Here is a 22,879-nt window from a genome sequence, read left to right as displayed (position 1 = left end):
TGCTGAATTCTCCCTCTGTGTTCCCGAGCGAACAGGCGCCGGAATGAGGCGACTAGGGGCTTTTCACAGTAACTTCATTGCAGTGTTAGTGTAAGCCTACTTGTGACAATAAAGATTATTTTGTATTGTGGGAGGTATCTGAGGATGGGCGGGGCGTAGGGGGTGGGGGGAGTTTCTGGATCAACACCACCACCTAGTGGAAGCACATCAAACTGAAGTGGAATAAGGTCCGATCATTGGTTTTCCAGCAGCAGCTTATTCGGCCCAGCCCGTTTCTGCCAGCTCGTTGAGTGAGTTGTCCAATGAATCTCGGTGCACTCACAGTGCCCTCCCTCCCGATTGTCTCTGCAAACTTTCTGTTACCAGGCACTCTGAGTCCAGGGCCGCAAACCCCCCAGGACTCTCCAGGAATGGAAGGTCACTGTTTTGCACACAGCAAAAAAAAACCAATTGTTTTTTTTTTAATTTTCTTTGAACGGTTCCCTTTACCAGATATGGGAATTAACAAGAGGGGGAAGGCTCCGACAGTCAAGCGAAATCCAATTGGGTAATGAGTCTTTTTGTTTTCGGATTGGTGGAGCAAGGCCGTAAGCCAGGAAGATGGATGTTTCGGCCAACAATGGCTGGAGCGTTGGCAAGGGGGGAGGGGCGGGTCATGTGATGAAACTTCCAGGAATATGGTTAATCACAGTCAGAGACCCTGGGCGGGATTCTCCCCTACCCGGCGGGGCGGGGGGTCCCGGCATAGCGAAGTGGCGCCAACCACTCCGGTGTCGGGCCTCCCCAAAGGTGCGGTATTCTCCGCACCTTTAGGGGCCAAGCCCTCACATTGAGGGGCTAGGCCCGCGCCGGAGTGGTTGGCACCACGCCGACTGGCGCCCAAACCGGCTCCGGCGACCTTTGACACCCGCCGCCTGGCGCTGGGGCTGGCCAAAAGGCCTTCGCCGGTTCGCGCATGCGCCAGTGTGTCAACTGCCGCTGACGTCACCACCGGCGCATGCACGGTAGGGGGATTCTCTTCCGCCTCTGCCATGGTGGAGGCCGTGGCAGCGGCGGAAAAAAAAGAGTGCCCCCACAGCACTGGCCCGCCCTCCGATCGGTGGGCCCCGATCGCGGGCCTGGCCACCGTGGGGGCACCCCCCGGGGTCCGATCACCCTGCGCCCCCCCCCAGAACCCCGGGGGCCGGCTCGCGCCGCCGATCCCACCGCCACCAGAGGTGGTTCAAACCACGGTGGCGGGAGAGGCCTCTCCGACCCAGCGGGGGGGTCGGAGAATTTCGCCCCCTATCTGAGTTAGAAAGTTGCCCACTCCAGGCGCCTGAGCATGTGATAGAAAGTTGAAAAGATTCACGGCACAGAGGGCGTCCAGTCCAAGTCAGCCGAGAACTGACTATCCAGGGCTGCGTTGTCAGAGGCACCCGACGGAATTCTCCCAAAAAATGACTGTGTCATTTCAGGCGGGAAAACGGGGTGGGAATCACGTTGGCTGTTCCCCCACGCTCCCACCGCGATTCTCCCACACTTGGACATTTGATCGCAGCCTGGGCCGAGAGGGTGTGTGGGACCCGATGATGCCGGCACGTCTGGCCTCACAGAGGGTGCCCCGATCACAAAGTGGGAGTGCAGGCCTCCCCCAAGCGCCCCCTCGAAGGATCGCTGGCATCGTGATCCTCCCAAAGTGTCTGCCTTTTGGCCGAGATCAGTCCCCCCCCCCCCCCCGCCCCCCCCACTCATCGGCACCAGTGGACCCCCTGTATTGGCCACTGTGTTTCCGACATTACAGCAATGACTATACTGTCCTGCTCTGTCCCCGATAGCCCGGGAATACCGATGGATTCTGAGTCCCCATCCCCCATCCCCCCGGATGGTCAGCACGGCTGGACACCATTCTTGGAGTGCTAGCGTTGGAAGATAATTCTCACAGCCAGGTGTCTCTGGCTTCGATTGGTTTGAGCCTATTTCTGGACACACCCACCATCGGGAACATCCTTCCTGCAGCTACCCTGTCCGGTCCTGTTAGAATGTTATAGGTTTCTATCAGATCCCCCCCTCATTCTTCTGAACTCAGGGGAATACAATCCTAACCGACTCAATCTCTCCTCGTACGTCAGTCACACCATCCCAGGAGTCAGCCTGGTAAACGTTCGCTGCACCCTCTCTCGAGCAAGAACATCCTTCCTCAGATAAGGAGGCAAAAACTGCTGAACAATACTCCAGGTGTGGCTTCAACAAGGCCCTGTATCATTGCAGCAAGACATCCCGACTCCTGTCCTCGAATCCTAACGCTGTGAAGGCCAACATACCATTTGCCTTCTTTACCGCCTGCTGCACCTGCATGCTTACCTTCAGCGACTAGTGTACGAGGACACCCTGGTCTTGTTGCACATTCCCTTCTCCTAATTTATGGCCATTCAGATAATAGTCTGTTCTCGTTTTTGCTACTTAAGTGGATTACCTCACATTTATCCACCTTATACTGCATCTTCCATTCATTTGCCCACAGACAACTTGTCCAAATTGTGGTGATATGCATCACTGTAAATACACAAGGGGTTAATGTACATACACTACACCTAGCTAGACACTAGAGGGAGCACCAGAGACATCATAACACACAGGCAACCAATAGGTCAATAAGATAGGATACGACCAATGGGCATTCAAGGCATATACAGAGGTGACACTACCACAGGGGGGGCATTACACCAACCCATATAAAAGGACACCGCACACATTATCTTCCTCTTTCCAGTGGAGACACTTAGTGAGTACACAGGGTTGATTGAAACACATCAAACCCACCACGTGGATTGTAGCAGACTGGTTTGTCAGTCTTAGTAGCTATAGCAGGAATAACAGGAGAGTCAAATCCAAGTAGGAGAATCGTTAACAGTTTAATAAATGTGTTAAAGCTATCTCCAAGTCTGAACCTTCCTTTGTCAGTGTGCACATCAAGGAAGCAGTTTATGCGACATCAAGAGCGTAACAAAACATGGTACCAGTGAGTGACTGTTAAATCCATATAGTTACAACTCAACAAACAGTGACAACCAGCAACAGCACCCAGGCAAGGTGATGTTCGAGATTCCGGTTCCACAGCATCTCAGGTATCGCGGCAATCTCAGTGCAAACTGGCGTGTGTTCAGGCAGAGATTCGAGATCTACCTGGTAGCGTCCGACTTAGATGCAGTGAAAATAAAGTTTCTATTTACCATCGCGGGTAAAAAAGCAGCAGAAATCTTCGAGACCTTCAAATACTCAAGAGCGACTTCCAGGCAGTCCTGGATAAATTCCAAGAATTCTGTGAGGAATATACAAGAAAAAACCACAAAAGAGCCGCCAGTACAGACCACGAGGCGAAGGTAGGCTTTCCATTGCAGAAAACAGCAGTTTTGATTGGCGGCCATCTTGGAAAAGGGGTCGCATATGCGCAGTTGAGAGAAGGGCGCAAAGCAAAGGAACAGCGATCTGCGCATGCACAATCCATTCCTACGCTCTACGTCACAAGTGTCATGACGTCAGAAGCCCCCAGGCCACGCCCACTTAAAGGGGAAATGTCCCAAAACACAAAAAACTAGTTTTGAAGCCGTAAAACCCGATTCATTCACCTGGAACGACAGCACAATGCCTGAAATTCGACCAGTAGCTGAAAGTAACCTCCGCAGAACCCTGCAACATGCAGTAAGCACCTTCCTAGAAGATGATATGGTCTTGGAAGACAACGACTCAGACGAAGATTTCATCTTGGGAGGTGGCTACCCCAGCACCAAATCCGAACCGCAACTAGACATGTTGTACATTGAAGACCCCGGCGACGAGTTCTTCGGATTGGGGAATCCTCAGTCCAGCATATATGACATCCCGACTCGTGAGTGCAGGATTATGCTGCGGCCTGACACCAAGAGACAGAGAGCGGTACAAGCCCACAGAGAGCGGCCTGCTGCCACACAGAGAGTGGTCCACGCACCGCTAAGGGTCCCAGCCTCCACACAGAGAGTGGTCCACGCACCATAAAGGGTCCCAGCCTCCACACAGAGAGTGGGGTCCACGCACCATAAAGGGTCCCAGCCTCCACACAGAGAGTGGCCCACGCACCGCGAAGGGTCCCAGCCTCCACACAGAAAGCGATGAAAGACTCCACAGTGAGACAACTGCACATCTCCACACAGAAAGTGACTCCAGTGACACAAGCCTCCACAGCGAGCTCGTGGACAGCCTCCATGATAGAAGCAACGCAAGACTCCAGAGCGCAGTCCTTGCATGAACAAGAAGTGATGACAGTCTCCACAGCGAGACCAATGCACGATTCCACACAGGCAATGCTGCAAGACTCCACAGAGGGAGTGACACAAGCCTCCACAGCGAGCTCATGGACGGACTCCACGATGGAAGGAACGCAAGACTCCAGAGCGCAGTCCTTGCATGAACAAGACCATGAGGGTCTAGCAACCTCCTCTGAGCAACCAGCAGCAGACGGTGCAGGTCTGCCATGCTCAAGTGAACAGCAAGCAGACTACAACAGTCCACCCAGATTGTTTGAGCCACCAGAAGAAGACTCTGACAGTCTGCCATGCTCAAGTGCAAAGCAAGAAGACACTGAGGCTCTACCCACTGTATGTGAGACAAGTGACGACGGCATCCCACTTCCCATACAAGATGTGCAACGTGATAGACCTCAGCTAGTGTGTACAGAGGCACTCGACAATCACAGTGAGACTACGGGTGACTCCGGTGACACCACGTTAATTCAATCCTCATCCGCTCGAGCCTCTCCACAAGCAAATGCATTCCTGAATGTTTTGACTCCGGACGTGGAGCATCAAGAAACCTCAGCTGACTCAAGTGAGCCTGCAATGACTCCGGGCGGGGAGCGGCAAGAAACCAAAGCTGATTCAGGTGAACCAGAAGGGGCTCCAGACGGGGAGCATCGTCCAGCCAAAACTGACTCAGGTGAAACAGACCAGCCTCCAGACGGGGAGCATCGACAAGCCAAAGCTGATTCAAGTTAGCCGGACATGACTCCAGACGGGGAGCGCCGCAAACTCAGTGACGGCACACTCAAGGAAACAGCAGATCCCACAAAGCACGCTGACACGAGTAACTGTGTGAAGGACTCGTATTATCCACAGAGTGTGGTCCTTGAGCGCAGCAAACACAACAACAAAACCAACCAACACAACAACACAACCTATGAAAACCACGTCAAAGACAGTAACAAGAAGCGTACCAACGGCAACAACGTCGACAACTGCGACAAAAACAACAACAATGGAACTACGACTGGTACGACATGGTACAACTCTGCAAATGCGGGACACTGGTACTGCTCAGCTCTGTACAATGGCATACCATGGCAGGGCGACACAGATTGCATACATCGCCACCACAAGCAACGAAAGAAAACAAGAGTCCCAATCAGATAACAAAGTGATTTGACCGCTTCTTGGTTCCTTAAGCACAGGGACACTGACGGCGTTCACAAGGACATTCTACCATCAACATCACCAACTCACCAACAAGACAAGAAAGCCACTTGACCATGTTAATTAATGAACTTTGGACTCATACATATGATTTGGACTTATTGTTTAATGATCACTGTTTTCATGATTTGTACATATCATCATTTATCTACCTAGTTTGTTCAATTTTCTTTAACACTGTACAGAAAATGTGTTACACAAAAAAGGGGGGATGTGGTGATATGCATCACTGTAAATACACAAGAGGTTAATGTAGATACACTAGAACACTGTAAATACACAAGGGGTTAATATAGATACACTAGGACACTGTAAATACACAAGGGGTTAATGTACATACACTACACCTAGCGAGACACTAGAGGGAGCCCCAGAAACATCGTAACACACAGACAGTCAACCAATAGGTCAGTAAGATAGGACACGACAAATGGGCATTCAAGACATACACAGAAGTGACATTACCACAGGAGGGCATTACACCAACCCATATATAAGGACACAGCACACATGATCTTCCTCTTTCCAGTGGAGACACTTAGTGAGTACACAGGGTTGATTGAAACACATCAAACCCACCACGTGGATTGTAGCAGACTGGTTTGTCAGTCTTAGTAGCTATAGCAGGATTAACAGGAGAGTCAAATCCAAGTAGGAGAATCGTTAACAGTTTAATAAATGTGTTAAAGCTATCTCCAAGTCTGAACCTTCCTTTGTCAGAGTGCACATTAAGGAAGCAGCTTATGCTATGTCAAGAGCATAACAAAACACAAATCACATTGAAGGATCTCTGCATCCTCCTCACAGCTCACCCTCCCACCCAACTTGGTGTCATCTGCAAATTTAGGGATATTACATTATGTTCTTTCATCTAAATCATTGTGAATAGCTAGGGTCCCAGCACCAATTCCTGTGGTACCCCACTAGTCACTGTGCCACTAGTCAGCAGCTGTGTGTGTGTGTGTGTGTGTGTGTGTGGGATCTTGCTATGCAAAAAATTGACAACTACGTTCCTTCCATTACAACAATGACTATACTGCAAAAGTGCTTAATTAGCTGTTAAACAGTATGGGGAACCCTGAGGTTATGAAAGGTGGTACATGAATGCAAGCTCTTTAAAAAATATATATTTTGAAAGTTCTGATTGAATTTTCTCCCTCCAGCCTTTGAGGCGGCACATTCCAGAACATCATAACTCACAGCTTAAAAAAATAATTCCCCCCCCCCCCAGGGGATCATTGGTGTGCGGAACCAGCTGAATGGAAAGTCACATCAGCCAAGCGATAGAGAGAGTTAACAAGAAAGCCGTGAAGAATACTAAGTACACAGAGTGAAGGAAGCAATCGAGAATGTGGCCAATCTGCAGCCACTCATCTTCCATCTCCTGCTCCTGGTCATGACGCTCCACGCACTGTTTGATCTCCTCCACTCCCTCAGCGATCTTCCGCAGCAATGCCTGAAGAGTCTCGATCTCCGGCGGCCAGGACCTCTTCACCTCGCAGTCTGCAGGGGATCAAGAGTTCATCAGTAGGACCACGCCCGCGGGAGAGGTTTGGGAGGACTGACGGGCCGGCTCAGAGGGTAGGGCTTTTGAAATGTCCTTTACTGCACCGTCAATGGTGGCCCACCTCTGTGATTCCATTCCTAAATGTCTCTACCTCTCTCTCCTCCTTCACAACATAAACTTGGGAACTTGGTAGTGTGGTGGAAATGTTCCTGACCTCATAACCTGGAGGCCTGGGCTAATGATCTGGGGGTGTGCCTTCAAATTACTGCCCCCCCCCCCCCCCCCCAAAGCTGGTCATACTTAACTTTCATTAATAATCAGAATTGGAAAGCAGGTCTCAGTAACGGTGACCACAACCATTGTTGATTGTTATTTTAAAAAAATATCCATCTGGTCTTTTAGGGAAGGAAATCTGCCGTCCTTACCTGGTCTGGCCTACATGTGACTCCAGACACACGGCAATGTGGTTGACTCTTAACTGCCCCCTCTGAAAAGGCTGGCTCAGACTCTCAGTTCAAGGGCAACTAGGGATGGGCAGCTAATGCTGAACTTTGGCAGCCACTCACATCCCCGTAAAAAATTTAAAAACACACCCCGAGCTTTGGACCATCAGTGCAAATACCTCCTTATGCTGCTCCGTGTCAGCCATTGTCAGTGAGCTTTCCATGGAGCTTCTCCAGGCATTTCACTTTATGTAAGGTGCTATATCAATGCAAGTTGTTTTTCATAGAATCACAGAATTTACTGTGCTGAAAGAGGCCATTCGGCCCATCGAGTCTGCACCGGCTCCTGGAACGAGCACCCTACCCAAGCCCACACCTCCACCCTATCCCCATAACCCAGTAACCCCACCCAACACTAAGGGCAATTTTGGACACTAAGGGGCAATTTAGCATGGCCAATCCACCTAACCTGCACATCTTCGGACTGTGGGAGGAAACCGGAGCACCCGGAGGAAACCCACGCAGGCACGGGGAGAACGTGCAGACTCCGCACAGACAGTGACCCAAGCCGGGAATCGAACCTGGGACCCTGGTGCTGTGAAGAAACAGTGCTAACCACTATGCTACCATGCTGCCCCATTCTTGCTCCAAATACTTGATTTCTATCAACGCACTTCATGAGAAATATTTCCTTACTTTCCAGTGTTTCCCTGCTCTTCCCCAGAGCACCGGTTACTCTTCAGTGACCTGTCCATCGACTGCGAGTCTGGGCTGTGAGCTATTTGACCGGGGGGGGGGGGGGGGGTGGCTGAGGCTGATGCCGCTGGTATTTCCAGTAGGGGGCAGCAGATAGCTATGGGCAAGCAGGAACGCAGGATGATTCTACCCTGCTACTGGTGAGAACTCGGCGGAGGGGGGCTAATTTATATCCTGCAGATAGGCTAATAAATAATCAATACCAATTATAATATTGGAGTGGCTAAAAGGATTAAATTACAAAGGGCAGGTTGTCTGCACAAAGCCTAAATTTCCTCAAATATTGAATATTAAGGGTCGGTCTAATTGAGGTATTTAAGATGATTAAAGGAACTTCTCTCTCTCGCTCTGCTACTTTCGCTGATGGGAGACAGTCCAGGACAATAGGGGGCAACCTTCACATTACAGCCAGACCATTCAGCGGTGATCTCAGGTAGCATTTCCTCACACAAAAAGGAGTCGAGATCAGAGGGATTCTGACTCTGCCTCTAACCCCGTGCTGCACCTGTCCTGGGAGTGTTTGATGGGGACAGTGTAGAGGGAGCTTTACTCTGTATCTAACCCTGTGCTGTACCTCTCCTGGGAGTGTTTGATGGGGACAGTGTCGAGGGAGCTTTACTCTGTATCTAACCCCATGCTGTACCTGTCCTGGGAGAGTTTGATGGGGGCAGTGGAGAGGGAACGTTACTCTATATCTATCCCCGTGCTGTACCTGTCCTGGGAGTGTTTGATGGGGACAGTGTCGAGGGAGCTTTACTCTGTATCTAACCCCATACTGTGCCTGTCCTGGGAGTGTTTGATGGCAACAGTGCAGAGGGAGTTTAACTCTATATCTAACCCCGTGCTGTACCTGTCCTGGGAGTGTTTGATGGGGACAGTGTAGAGGGAGCTTTACTCTGCATTTAACCCTGTGCTGTACCTCTCCTGGGAGTGTTTGATGGGGACAGTGTCGAGGGAGCTTTACTCTGTATCTAACCCCATGCTGTACCTGTCCTGGGAGTGTTTGATGTGGACAGTGCAGAGGGAGCTTTACTCTGTATGTAACCCTGTGCTGTACCTGTCCTGGGAGTGTTAGATGGGGACAGTGTCGAGGGAGCTTTACTCTGTATCTAACCCTGTGCTGTATGTGGTGATATGAGTGGGAGCACTGCCATTGGTGCAGAGCATTGGTTTCCCATTGGCTCTGGCTGGTCATGTGCCTCTCGTCTGATTGGCTGGGACTAGTCATGTGACTGCTCACCAATTGGTCGAGAGGCAAGTAGATCCCGCCTCCGAGGCGGGGTATAAGTACCCAGGTTTCCCGACGGTCGGCCTTTCTCTGTAGTCGACCACCGGGCTAACAACTAGCTGATTAAAGCCACAGTTTGGATCTTCATCGTGTCTCGCGTCCAATTGATGGTACATCAATTTATTCAGTTAGAGTTTTGGAATGGAGCATCGCATCAAGCCTGACTGCCTCCGCACCAGCCCGCATGCCTCAAATGCGTCTGCAATCTTTAAACATTGGCTGGCGTGTTTCAACAGTTACCTGACAACTGCAGCCAGCCAGCCCACCAAGGAGCAGAAACTCCACATCCTCCACTCGTGCGTGGGCACGGCGGTATATTCAATAATTGAGGACGAAAGTGATTATGACGCGGCCATGGATATCCTGAAAGGACTCTTTCTCCGGCCGGTCAACGAAGTTTACGCACGGCATCTTCTGACGACCAGACAACAGTTCCCTGGTGAGTCACTCGATGAATTCTACCAGGCCCTCACAGCTCGAGGGAGAATGTGCGCCTTTCCCCAAGTTTCTGCGACATGGAACTTTTAATTAGAGACGCTTATGTTGCCGGCATGCAATCCTCCTCTATCCGCCAACGATTGCTGGAGAAGGACGCCCTCAGCCTAGCTGAGGCACGAACCCCCCTTGCAACCTCCCTGGAGGTCGCCGACCTGAACGCTCACGGCTATGCGCCCGGCCGCGCAGCAACCCCCTGGACCTCATGGCACGCACCAACCCGGTCCTCCGCTGACCCCGACCCCCCCTGCGCTGCGGGACGCTCCGACAAGCTATCGGGGCCCCGCTGCTATTTTTGTGGCCTGTCTAAACACCCCCGTCCGCGTTGCCTGGCCCGCTCCGCTCTGAGTAAGAGCTGCGGGTAGAAGGGCCGCTACGCGGTGGTCAGCCAGACCAAGTCGGTTGCTGCTGTTCCGCGCAGCGACCACGGATCGCCCCCCCCCCAGGGCCCCGCGCCGCGCACTGACCTCTCCGGCCCGCCTCTCGGCCCCCGCAACAGGCCCACGGTCCTCCCGACCCGCGCTCCCGGCTGCCCCGACCGGCCCGCAGACGCCACTGACACTGCCCCCAGCTGCCATGAGGTTCCCACGGGCACCGCCATCTTGCGTCCCGGACGCCACGTGCTGGTCCTGGGCGCCGCCATCTTGGGCCAACACGGAAGGCCCTGCCAGCGATTACTCTGCCACCGAGGATGACTTGGAACTCCCACCACGACTTGCTTCCATCACACTCGACCAGTCGCGACCACGCTCGCTCGCCAAGACTACGACAACGATCCAGCTCAACGGACACAAGACGAAATGCCTACTGGACTCCGGGAGCACGGAAAGTTTCGTCCACCCCGACACGGTAAGACGCTGCGCGCTCCCCATCCACCCAGTTAAGCATAAAATCAAATTGGCCTCGGGTTCGCACTCCGTCCAAATCAGCGGGTGCTGCATAGCGGACCTCACGGTCCAGGGGAGGGTTTTCAAAAACTTCAAACTCCTCATTCTCCCCCGTCTATGCGCTCCGGCACTCTTGGGCCTGGATTTCCAGTGCAACCTGCAGAGCTTAACCTTCCAATTCGGCGGTCCTATTCCCCCCCCCCCCCCCCCCCCCCTTACTGTCTGCAGCTTCGCGTCCCTCAAAGTGGACCCACCTTCCTTGTTTGCTAATCTCACCCCAGATTGTAAACCTGTCGCCACTCGGAGCAGACGATACAGTGCCCAGGACCGGACCTTCATCGGGTCCGAGGTCCAGAGGCTCCGTAAGGAAGGATTTATCGAGGCCAGCAACAGTCCCTGGCGAGCCCAAGTGCTGGTAATTCGGACTGGGGAGAAAAACCGGATGGTCATTGATTACAGTCAGACCATCAACATGTTTACGCAGCTGGATGCGTATCCTCTCCCCCTTATTTCCGACCTGGTCAACAGGATCGCAAAATACAAAGTCTTTTCCATGGTGGATCTTAAGTCCGCCTACAACCAGCTCCCCCTCCGCGCGAGTGACCGCAAGTACACCGCGTTTGAGGCAGATGGGCGCCTCTACCACTTCCTCAGGGTTCGATTCGGTGTCACAAATGGGGTCTCAGTCTTCCAACGGGAGATGGACCGAATGGTCGACAAGCATGGATTACGGGCTACCTTCCCGTACCTCGATAACGTCACCATCTGCGGCCACGACCAGCAGGACCATGACATCAACCTCCAAAAATTCCTCCGAACCGCAAAACTCCTTAATTTAACTTACAATAAGGATAAGTGCGTGTTTAGCACCGACCGTCTAGCCATCCTCGGCTACGTAGTGCGTAACGGAGTAATAGGCCCCGACCCTGAACGCATGCGCCCCCTGATGGAACTCCCTCTCCCCAACTCCCTCAAATCCCTCAAACACTGCCTGTGCTTCTTTTCCTATTACGCCCAGTGGGTCCCCAACTACGCCGACAAAGCCCACCCCCTCATCCAGTCCACCTCCTTTCCCCTGTCGATGGAGGCCCGCCAGGCCTTTAGCCGCATCAAAGCGGATATCGCAAAGGCCACGATGCATGCTATCGACGAGTCCCTCCCATTCCAGGTTGAGAGCGAAGCGTCTGACGTAGCTCTGGCGGCCACCCTGAACCAAGCGGGCAGACCCGTGGCCTTCTTTTCAAGAACCCTCCACGCTTCCAAAATCCGCCATTCCTTGGTGGAAAAGGAGGCACAGGCCATAGTCAAAGCTGTGCGATATTGGAGGCACTATCTGGCCGGCAGGAGGTTTACCCTCCTCACAGACCAACGGTCAGTGGCTTTCATGTTCGATAATGCACAGAGGGGCAAGATCAAGATCGACAAGATCTTGTGGTGGCGGATCGAGTTGTCCACGTACAACTACGATATCTTGTATTGTCCTGGGAAGCTCAACGAGCCTTCCGATGCCCTATCCCGCAGTACCTGTGCCAGCGCGCAGATTGACCACCTCCGCTCCCTCTGCCATCCAGGGGTCACCCATTTTTACCACTTTATTAAGACCGCAACCTGCTCTACTCCATTGAGGAAGTCAGGACCTTCACCAGGGACTGCCACGTCTGCGCCGAGTGCAAACTGCACTTCTACCGCCCCGAACGAGCGCATCTGATCAAGGCATCCCGCCCCTTTGAACGTCTCAGTATAGAGTTCAAGGGTCACCTCCCCTCTAACAACCGTAACACATATTTCTTGAGTCTTATTGACGAATATTCTCGCTTCTCTTTCGCTATTCCCTGTCCCGACATGACCACAACAACCGTCATAAAGGCCCTCCTATCCATCTTCTCCCTGTTCGGCTACCCCGCGTACATCCACAGCGACATGGGGTCCTCCTTTATGAGTGATGAACTGCGTCAATTCCTGCTCAGCAGGGGCATAGCCTCTAGCAGGACGACCAGTTATAACCCCCGGGGTAACGGTCAGCTGGAGCGGGAGAATGACACCATTTGGAAGACCATCCTGCTGGCCCTATGGTCCAGAGATCTCCCTATCCCCTGTTGGCAAGAGGTCATCCCCGACGCCCTTCACTCAATCCGGTCTCTCCTCTGTGCTACCACTAATCAAACACCTCATGAACGTCTTCTTGTTTTCCCATGGAAGTCGTCCTCAGGATCCCCTCTCCCGACCTGGCTGGCCGCCCCCGGGCCCATCTTGCTCCGGAAGCATGTGCGGGTGCACAAGTCCGACCCGTTGGTTGAGCGAGTCCAGTTACTCCACGCCAACCCGCAGTATGCGTACGTGGAGTATCCCGACGGTCGGCAGGATACGGTCTCCCTCCGGGACCTGGCACCCGCCGGCGTGCGGCCCTCTCCTCTTCCATCAACACCCGCCCCCCCCCAACCCCAATTCCCCCCAGCGCTCCCCGCGCCCCCACGACCCAGCGCATATACCCCCTCTTCCCCGATTATAGCGTCTCCACCACCGGCCCGGAGTACGGAGACACATCTACGACCGACGCTCCCGGAGGCAAGGATGACCATCGGCCCGACGTCACCGGCTCCACTGTGACGGTCCTCCAGAACACCACGGGCACCCGACAGGCTGATCGTCTCCATCTGATGCAACCATGGGACTTTATTGGACTCTATTGTAATTTTTGTTTGCATCCTAATGTAGTATGTAGTATTGTTTATTTTGCCACGAGCCAGTGGGCAACCCATATCTTCTCGATTATCTCTACTCAGACCACCAGTCCTCGGACACCCCCCTCTCTTACCCTCACACCCCCCCCCCTCCGCCTTCTTTCTCCACAAGGGGTGAATGTGGTGATATGAGTGGAAGCACTGCCATTGGTGCAGAGCATTGGTTTCCCTTTGGCTCTGGCTGGTCATGTGCCTCTCGTCTGATTGGCTGGGACTAGTCACGTGACTGCTCACCAATTGGTCGAGAGGCAAGTAGACCCCACCTCTGAGGAGGGGTATAAGTACCCAGGTCTCCCGGCGGTCGGCCTTTCTCTGTAGTCGACCACCAGGCTAACAACTAGCTGATTAAAGTCACAGTTTGGATCTTCATTTTGTCTCGCGTCCAATTGATGGTGCATCACTGTTCCTGTCCTGGGAGTGTTTGATGGGGACAATGTAGAGAGAAATTTACTCTCTATCTAACCCTGTCCTGTACCTGTCCCGGGTGTGTTTGATGGGGATGGTGCAGAGTAAACTTTACTCTGTATCTAACCCCGTGCTGTACCTGTCCTGGGACTGTTTGATGGGGACATTGTAGAGTGAGCTTTTCTCTGTATCTAACAACATGCTTTACCTGTCCTGGGAGTTATTGAGTGAACTTTACTCTGTATCTAACCCCGTGCTGTACCTGTCCTGGGAGTGATTGATGGGGACAGTGTAGAGGGAGCTTTACTCTGTATCTAACCCCGTACTGTACCTGTCCTGGGAGTGTTTGATGGGGACAGTGTCGAGGGAGCTTTACTCTGCATCTAACCCCGTGCTGTACCTGTCCTGGGTGTGTTTGATGGGGACAGTGTGGAGGGAGCTTTACTCTGTATCTAACCCCATGCTGTACCTGTCCTGGGAGTATTTGATGGGGACATTGTAGAGTGAGCTTTTCTCTGTATCTAACAACATGCTTTACCTGTCCTGGGAGTTATTGAGTGAACTTTACTCTGTATCTAACCCCGTGCTGTACCTGTCCTGGGAGTGATTGATGGGGACAGTGTAGAGGGAGCTTTACTCTGTATCTAACCCCGTACTGTACCTGTCCTGGGAGTGTTTGATGGGGACAGTGTCGAGGGAGCTTTACTCTGCATCTAACCCCGTGCTGTACCTGTCCTGGGAGTATTTGATGGGGACGGTGTAGGATAGCTGTGAAACTTTTTTCTTGGGGAATACAATTAGCTGCAGTGAAATGGTTGATGTCATGAGCAGCTGTGCGGGGGGTTGGTTGGATGTTGGCAGCGAGTGCGAAGGGGAGGGAGGAGGCTGTTTGAAAATTAACCTGGGGTTTCCCAGAGTGGAGTTGTTTTTCATTCCCAAGTTCAATGCCCATTAACTCAGATGTGCGGAGAAGGAACAGGAGGAGCGATGGACTGATGGAAAGAGATGGATGTTACCTTGGTCTGTGATGCTGACATTCTGTGGGAGGCGGGACATCTGGTGGTACACACGTTGTTTTCCTTTCCGCCAGAACAGCTTTGCCCCGTAAACCAGGACGATGGTCCTGAGCCAAGGCGGGACGGCCTTCCTCTGCTTGCCATTCTGGTGGATGACGTTAATGACGATGATGGTCTCAAACAAACTGGTGACCATAAAGGTCAGAGACACCAGGAAGAAGATGGCTGCAACAAGACCAGTGAAAGCAAGAACATCAGATTGACATGGGCAGTGGAGTAGGAAAACAGCGGCTCTGCTTCTGTGCGTAGAACAGGCACTGAAATTAGGGTCTGCCTGCCTCTTGATGTCTGCGTCCAGCAGTCACCATTACATTGGAAAAAAAATCACGAGAAATAAAACATTTTCATGCAGCGAGTGTTCGAGTGCGCCGCTTGTGAGCGTGGTAGAGGCTGCTTCAATGCAGGCATTCAACTGAGAATGAGACTGTTACTTGAAAAGGAAGAAGGTGCAGGGTTATGGGGAGAAGAAGGGCAAGCAGCTCTCAGCGAATTGCTCATGGGGAGAGCTGGGGCAGACACGATGGGCCAAATGGCGTCATTCTGCACTGTAACAATTCAGTGATCGTTGAGATTCTTTTCAGGGACCTGACCACAACACCCAGGCTGACATTCTAATTGATGATCTGTCGCTGCACCATCAGAAAAAACACATTCACTCTCTCCGGCTCCGATCTAGAAACTGCACAGAGTCTAGTTTCCTAAATTACAACAGCAAACACACGGCCATTCGTTAGCGAGGAAGCGCTTTGGGATATTTTGAAGTTGTGACAGGCATTATAGAGATGAGAGACTTTCTCTCTTTGGTTGACGAGTGACGTTGGTTAACAAAGCCAGAAACAGGGAACAATAGAGGAGAGCCAGGGAGGTGGGGGGGGGGGGGGGGGGGGGGGGAGTTGGAATGGGGGCAGGGAAACGTTAACCAACCTGACATCCACAGGAACAGAGAAAAAGGAGAACACAGGCGGAGGACGGGAGGGCCGGATGAAGCGGCAGCGTGCACGAGAAGACAACGGCAGCGAAATCCGACCGGGAGAAATGAGGGGCAACATCGGCACCAGACCCACTCAAGGATTGCCCTCCCGAAGTGTCTCGCCGGCACGAACAGATGCCCACTTACGTAAATATAGATATATCATATCCTGTGTACATAACGTCAAAAATCCAATAAAAAGCATTTTTTTTAAAACAAAGCCATAAACTGTTCAAACAATAGACTTTGGCCCATAACCAGAAACATCCTTTACCTGGAGAGTGATGAGACTGTGAAACTTGCTACCGCAGGGAGTATTTGACATGAGCAGCTTCGGCGCAAGGAGGAGCAAAGGAACAAGAATAAACCATTCAGCCCCTCAGCTGTTCAATGAGAACGTGGCTGAGTTGTATCATAACTCCACCTAAATGCTTTGGCTCCAAACCACGCGTATCTTTGGCTAACACTCTTAAATTATTAATTAAGCTCATAGCTTTTTCCATTCACGCTGCTTTGTTAAGCTGTCAACCATTAAGATCATAGCAGCCATTCGGCCCATCGAGCCAGCTCTGCCGTTCAATCAAATCTGTTTGCGGCCTAAACTCAACTTTCCATCTGCCCCCATAACGCTCAGCCCCCAGTCAAACTCTGTCTTGAATAAATTTAATGACCTGGCTTCCACAGCTCTGTGAAGAAGGGAATTCCAAACACGAATGGCCCTCTGAGAGAATGAGGTCCTCCTCCTCTCCCTTGTGAGTGTGCGACCCCCTTATTACGAAACTGTGCCCCCTGTTTCTCGATTCCCTCAGGAGGGGGAACATCCTCTCAGCTTCCCCCGCCTGTCAAACCCCTTCGGAAACCTGTGTGTTTCAGTCAGGTCACCTCTCGTCCTTCTAAACTCCAAACAGTATAGGCCCGACCTGCTCAACTCCTCCTTACAGGACAATTGGGAAGGTCGCTCATTGTGTTGTCTGAGTCAGCAGTGAATATATTGACCTGACTCTTCAGAGGAGTGCAAATCGCAGTCGGATTGCCTCTCTGTTGCTACTGGCCATTCTGGAGCTCTGCTTTTCTATCTGGGACTCCCAGCCTGGCTATTCCAGAAATGCGGAGTGTACCTTCAATCAACTGCTTCCCCGTAGCACTGTCTCATCCCGGGGAAGACAAGCCTTTTATCCGGCACTAGCTGTGTATTCTGTTAGGTAAGTGTCCAAAAGCTTCTTCAATAGGATGGGGAGAGAAGGTAAGGGGTTAGGGTGGCAGATGGGTGAAGTGGGTAGGGTGGCAGATGGGTAGGCTGGTCGATGGGATCAGGGCACAGTTGAGTCCAGTTGAGATAGGGGGATGTCAGGTTGTGGGCTAGTCAAGTCCTGTCGGGGGTAGTTGGGTGGTCAAAGGGGGGGTTGGGGGACAAGGTGGTCATTTGTTTAGTTACCCAGGAGCTAGGCTAGTTCCTACGTAACTATACAGCTAAGTAAGTCAAAACCGTCGAAAGCCTCTGACTTTTTCAGAAGTTCCAGAGAGCAGAGGAAATGCCCAGTGGAAGATCAAACCTCCCGAGCAAGCCCACAGAGTCAGTGTATTGGGATTTCCGAAGTGTCCCAAATCGTAAATTCTGGGGTATGTCAGTTCTCCGCCTATCTAGAGATGGGAAGATCTGGGCCGGTGAAAAGCTGAATCATCAGCACAGATCATTGTGGGACCTCATTAGTTATTCCTAGCGTGATAAATATGTAAGGGAGAAAGAAATCTGTTAATGAGCTGGAATGAAGTAGGGCAGGAGGAAGTTTGTATTGAGCAGAAACACCAGCATAGATTCGATGGACCAAATGGCCTGTCCAGAAACTGTAAATTTTGTGTAATTTTACAAGGCGTGTACCAAGAGGTGATGATCATGGATTGGAGGAATAGGGAATCACAGTGGAGTGCGTATAGGTTTGGAGGCAGCAACATCTCTCGCTTACATAGCCCCATCTAACATGCCAGCTGCATGCGATAGGTTGGGAATCCAAACGTGACAAATTACATTTCTGGTTAGTAAATAAACGAGTAAAAGACGCCATGTTAAGTCTCTGATCTCAATATTCATATTTGCGAAGCCTGTAAACTAAAGCTTTTTGTACAGTTGATGATAAAACAGGAAGAGAGCACACAGGGATCCAAAGTGCTTTTACTTCCTTGGTTACTGAATTGTGGCCGTTATTTGTTCAATAAATATGCACCTGGTGAGGTTATTATGTGCTTTGTGAGTGTGTGAAAGGCATATTATGGAGACCTGGTTGCGTGCACACAGAGGTCCATTAATACACACACGCACACACTTCAATATTGATACACACACAAAAAAAAAGTTGCAACTTCAGGTGACAGACACACGTATATTACCCACAATTTCTGCTCATGGTTAGAAGTTTGAGTATGTTGCAGATTCTTTGATCAGCAGTGTTCAGAAAGGGTGACCGGGAATAGCTCTATCGCGGTGAAGAGAGGTACAAGACTTTTCTTTAATAGTCATGGGATGTAGGCATCACTGGTAAGGCTGGTGTTTGTGGCCCGTCCTTAACTACCCCTGGCAGCAGTTAAGAGTCGACCACATTGATGCCAATCAGGAGTCACATGTAGGACAGATCAAATAAGGATGGCAGACGTCCTTCCCTAACGGGCATTCAAAACCAGATGGGCATCCAAGGAAGGGTGATGGTCCAGAGGAGGTTCACAAGAATGATCCCTGGAATGAAGAGCTTGTCGTATGAGGAATGGTTGAGGCCTCTGGGTCTGGACGCGTTGGAGTTTAGAAGGATGAGGGGCGATCTTATCGAAATTTACGGGACACTGCGAGGCCTGGATAGAGTGGATGTGGAGAGGATGTTTCCACTTGTAGGAAAAACTAGAACCATTGGGCATCATCTCAGACTAAAGGGACGATCCTTTAAAACAGGGATGAGGAGGAATTTCTTAAGCCAGCGGGTGATGAATCTGTGGAACTCTTTACCGCAGAAGGCTGTGGAGGCCAAATCACTGAGTGTCTTTAAGTCAGAGATGGATAGGTTCTTGATCAATCAGGGGTTATGGGGAGGAGGCAGGAGAATGGGGATGAGAAAAATGTCAGTAATGATTGAATGGCGGAGCAGACTCGGTGGGTAGAGTGGCCTAATTCTGTTCCTATGACATACGACAATTGTTAGTAGTTTTGTGGTCAACATTAGCAAAACCAGCTGCCATGGTGGGATTTGAATTTATGTGCCCATGTTCTAGGGCATAATCACAAAAAGCTAGTATGCAGGTACTGCAAGTAATTAAGAAGGCTCATGGAATGGTACACTTTATTACGAGAGGAATTGAACATAAAAGTTAGGAAGTTATGTTTCAGTTATACAGGGCATTGGAGAGAAGACATCTTAAACATTGTGGACAGTTTGGTTCTCCTTATTCGAGGATGAATGTAAATGTGTTGGAGGCTCAGACGGGGTTTACTAGATTCATACCTGAAATGAGCGACTTATCTGATGACAAAGGAGACCCGGGGAATGTGGTTTATTTCGACTTTCAGAAGGCTTTCGACAAGGTCTCACACAGCAGATTAATATGGAAACTTAAAGTGCATGGAATTAGGGGTGGTGTCTTGAGATGGATAGAAAGCTGGCTAACGGCCTGGAAGCAAAATGTTGGAATAATTGGGTCTTTTTTTTAAATTGGCAGTGACTAGTGGGGTACCACAGGGTCTGTGCTAGGACCCCAACTGTTCACATTATATATTCATGATTTGGATGAGGGAACTAAATGTATTATTTCCAAATTTGCAAATGATACAAAGTTGGGTGGGAGGGTGAGCTGTGAGGAGGATGTAGAGATGCTTCAGCGGGGTTTGGACAGGCTGAGTGAGTGGGCATGGTAGGTGCAGTATAATGTGGATAAATGTGAGGTTATCCGCTTCGCTAGCTACAGTAGGAAGGCAGATTATCATTTGAATGGGTGCAAATTAAGAGTGGTGGATACTCAGCGAGACCTTGGTCTCCTCGTTCATCAGTCGCTGAAAGTAAGCATGCAGGTACAGCGGACAGTAAAGATGGCAAATGGTATGATGGCCTTCATAGCGGGAGGATTTGGGTATAGAAATAGGGATATTTTACTGTAATTGTACAGGGCGTTTGTGAGGCCACAGCTGGAGTATTGTGTGCAGTTTTGGTCTCCTTACCTCAGGAGGGATGTTCTTGCTGTGGAGGGAGCACAGCGAAGGTTTACCAGGCTGATTCCTGGGATGGTGGGACTGTCATCTGAGGAGAGGCTAAATTGGTTAGGATTATATTCATTGGAGTTTAGAAGAGTGAGAGGGGATCTCATGGAACCGTATGAAATTCTGACAGGATTAGACCGGATAGGTTCACAAAGAATGTTCCAGATGGTAAGGAAGTCCATAACTAGGGGTCATAGTTTGAGGATAAGGGGTAAACCCTTTAGGACTGAGGTGAGGAGAAATGCTTTCACACAGAGAGTGGTGAATCTGTAGAATTCGCTACACAGGAAGTAGTTGAGGTGAAAACATTGTGTAATTTCAAGAAAAAATTATATATAGCTCTTGGGGCAAAAGGGATTAAGGGATATGGGGGAAGGTGGGATCAAGGTATTGAATTGATGATCAGCCATGATCATAATGAATGGCAGAGCAGACTCAAAGGGCTGAATGGACTCTTCTTGCTTCTATTTTCTATGTATGGTTCGGGGTAGATGGGAGTATAGAACTCAAAACACAAATATATCATCCGTGATCATATTGAATGGCGGTGCAGGCTAGAGGGGCTGAATGGCCTCCTCCTGCTCCTAACAATGAAAGGCCAGGTCTTACCTATCAGCGGAGTGTGGGTTGAGTTACTGGGCAACAGGTCCTTTACGATGATGAGGAATACGGAATACCCCAACATGAGGGTCATCTTAAAGGAGGCTCGGTCAAAACTGTGAGTGGGCAGGTAGAAGCTCATGATGTCGGTCGCCATGAGGAAGGCACTGGGAATGAGCAGGTTCACAATGTAAAACATCGGCCTTCGCTTTATCGTCACCTGCAGGGGAGAGAGGTGAGGAACTGCGTGAGGATTTCTTCCGGACACTCAACAAGAGCAGCACTGGAAGCACAGAAATAAATTACACCAAAAACAGAAGTTAGATAAATACATCATAGAATTTACAGTGCAGAAGGAGGCCATTCGGCCCATCGAGTCTGCACCGGCTCTTGGAAAGAGCACCCTACCTAAGGTCAACAACTCGACCCTATCCCCATAACCCAGTAACCCCACCCAACACTAAGGGCAATTTTGGACATTAAGGGCAATTTATCATGGCCAATCCACCTAACCTTCACATCTTTGGGCTGTGGGAGGAAACCGGAGCACCCGGAGGAAACCCACGCAGACACGGGGAGGATGTGCAGACTCCGCACAGACAGTGACCCAAGCCGGAATCGAACTTGGGACCCTGGAGCTGTGAAGCGATTGTGCTATCCACAATGTTACCGTGCTGCCCACAATGCTGCATGCTTCATAATCTCCAAGTTGCAAAGGGGTTTGATCAGGTCGACGCAAAGAATTGGTTTCCACTTGTGGAAGAAGCCAGACCTTGGGACCAGAAATATACTATAGTCAGCAACTAATCCAATCGGGAATTCAGGGGAGACTTGTTTACCCAGAGAGTGGTGAGAATTTGGAACTCGAGACCACAGGTAATAGTTGAGTCGAAAGATGTATTTAAGGACAATCTGGGTAAATATATGAGGGAGAAAGGGAAGGCCAATATACTGATGGACTGGGTGTGGGAGGAGACCTTTGTGGAGTATAAACACCAATGGTGCTGTTAATACCTGGTTCTGTGCTGGGAATTCTATGTTGTGCTGGATAATATTCAATTCTGTGCATTTTAATAGTGGCCATTAAAGATTGCAGAAGGGAATAAGAAATAAAATTTTGCTTTTTTGTAAGTTTTCATTTCAGGATTATCCTCTCTTTAAAGTGTCAACCCTTGCAGGGCTGGGAACCCCTTCCACCTCACCTCAAATACCCATCCTCGAGCGTGAATAGTGACTGAGAAACTTACCTTAGAAACTAGGAGCAGGAGCAGTAATAATAATAATAATCTTTATTGTCACTGGTAGGTTTACATTAACACTGCAAAGAAGTTACTGTGAAAAGCCCCTAGTCGCCACACTCCGGCGCCTGTTCGGGTACACAGAGGGAAAATTCAGAATGCCCAATTCACCTAACAAGCATGTCTTTCGGGACTTGTGGGAGGAAACCGGAGCACCCGGAGGAAACCCACGCAGACACGGGGAGAACGTGCAGACTCCGCACAGCGACCCAAGCCGGGAATCGAACCTGGGAACCTGGAGCTGTGAAGCAACAGTGCTGCTCACTGTGCATTCGGCCCTTCAACGGAGGCTTCACAGTAAAGTTCACACCTGAGCCTCAGCCAGTGTCCCAACACAGCCACTTTGCAGAAGAAGTCACCAATAGCAATCAGCAATGAAAACCCTCGCTGATTTCTCTCTCCTATTTTAGTAACACTATGATTGAGGGATTTCAGTTACGTGGCCAGGCTGGGATTGCTCTCCGTAGGGCAGCACGGCAGCAGAAGTGGCTAGCACTGTGGCTTCACAGCACCAGGGTCCCAGGTTCGATTCCCCGCTGGGTCACTGTCTGTGCAGAGTCTGCACGTCCTCCCCGTGTGTGCGTGGGTTTCCTCCTTGTGCTTTGGTTTTCTCCCACAGTCCAACGATGTGCAGGTTAGGTGGATTGGCCATGAAAAATTGCCTTTAGTGACCAAAAAGGTTAGGAGGGGTTATTG

At 50.7% G+C, this 22,879-nt stretch overlaps 1 protein-coding gene across 2 annotated transcripts in view; it reads right to left on the bottom strand.

The window, feature by feature from the left end:
• Positions 1-6,354: 6,354 nt before the first annotated feature.
• The window catches only part of LOC119976508 (5-hydroxytryptamine receptor 3A-like), a 30,250-nt gene continuing 13,725 nt past the window's right edge, over positions 6,355-22,879 (bottom strand). Inside the window, exons 7-9 of one of the 2 annotated variants that reach the window (XM_038817053.1) lie at positions 20,895-21,105; positions 15,022-15,246; positions 6,358-6,986 (exon numbers count right to left, since the gene is read on the bottom strand). In XM_038817053.1, coding sequence (XP_038672981.1) covers positions 6,751-6,986; positions 15,022-15,246; positions 20,895-21,105 — 672 coding nt within the window. In that variant the 3' untranslated portion in view covers positions 6,358-6,750. Of the gene's footprint in view, positions 6,987-15,021; positions 15,247-20,894; positions 21,106-22,879 lie in introns of both variants that reach the window. The other variant, XM_038817054.1, reaches the window with a different exon arrangement.

This window comes from Scyliorhinus canicula, chromosome 13 (assembly GCF_902713615.1).
Source record: "Scyliorhinus canicula chromosome 13, sScyCan1.1, whole genome shotgun sequence".
Taxonomy (NCBI): Eukaryota; Metazoa; Chordata; class Chondrichthyes; order Carcharhiniformes; family Scyliorhinidae; genus Scyliorhinus; species Scyliorhinus canicula.
Note: the sequence above shows the minus strand (reverse complement) of the source record. Positions and strands in the feature narration are given on the sequence as shown.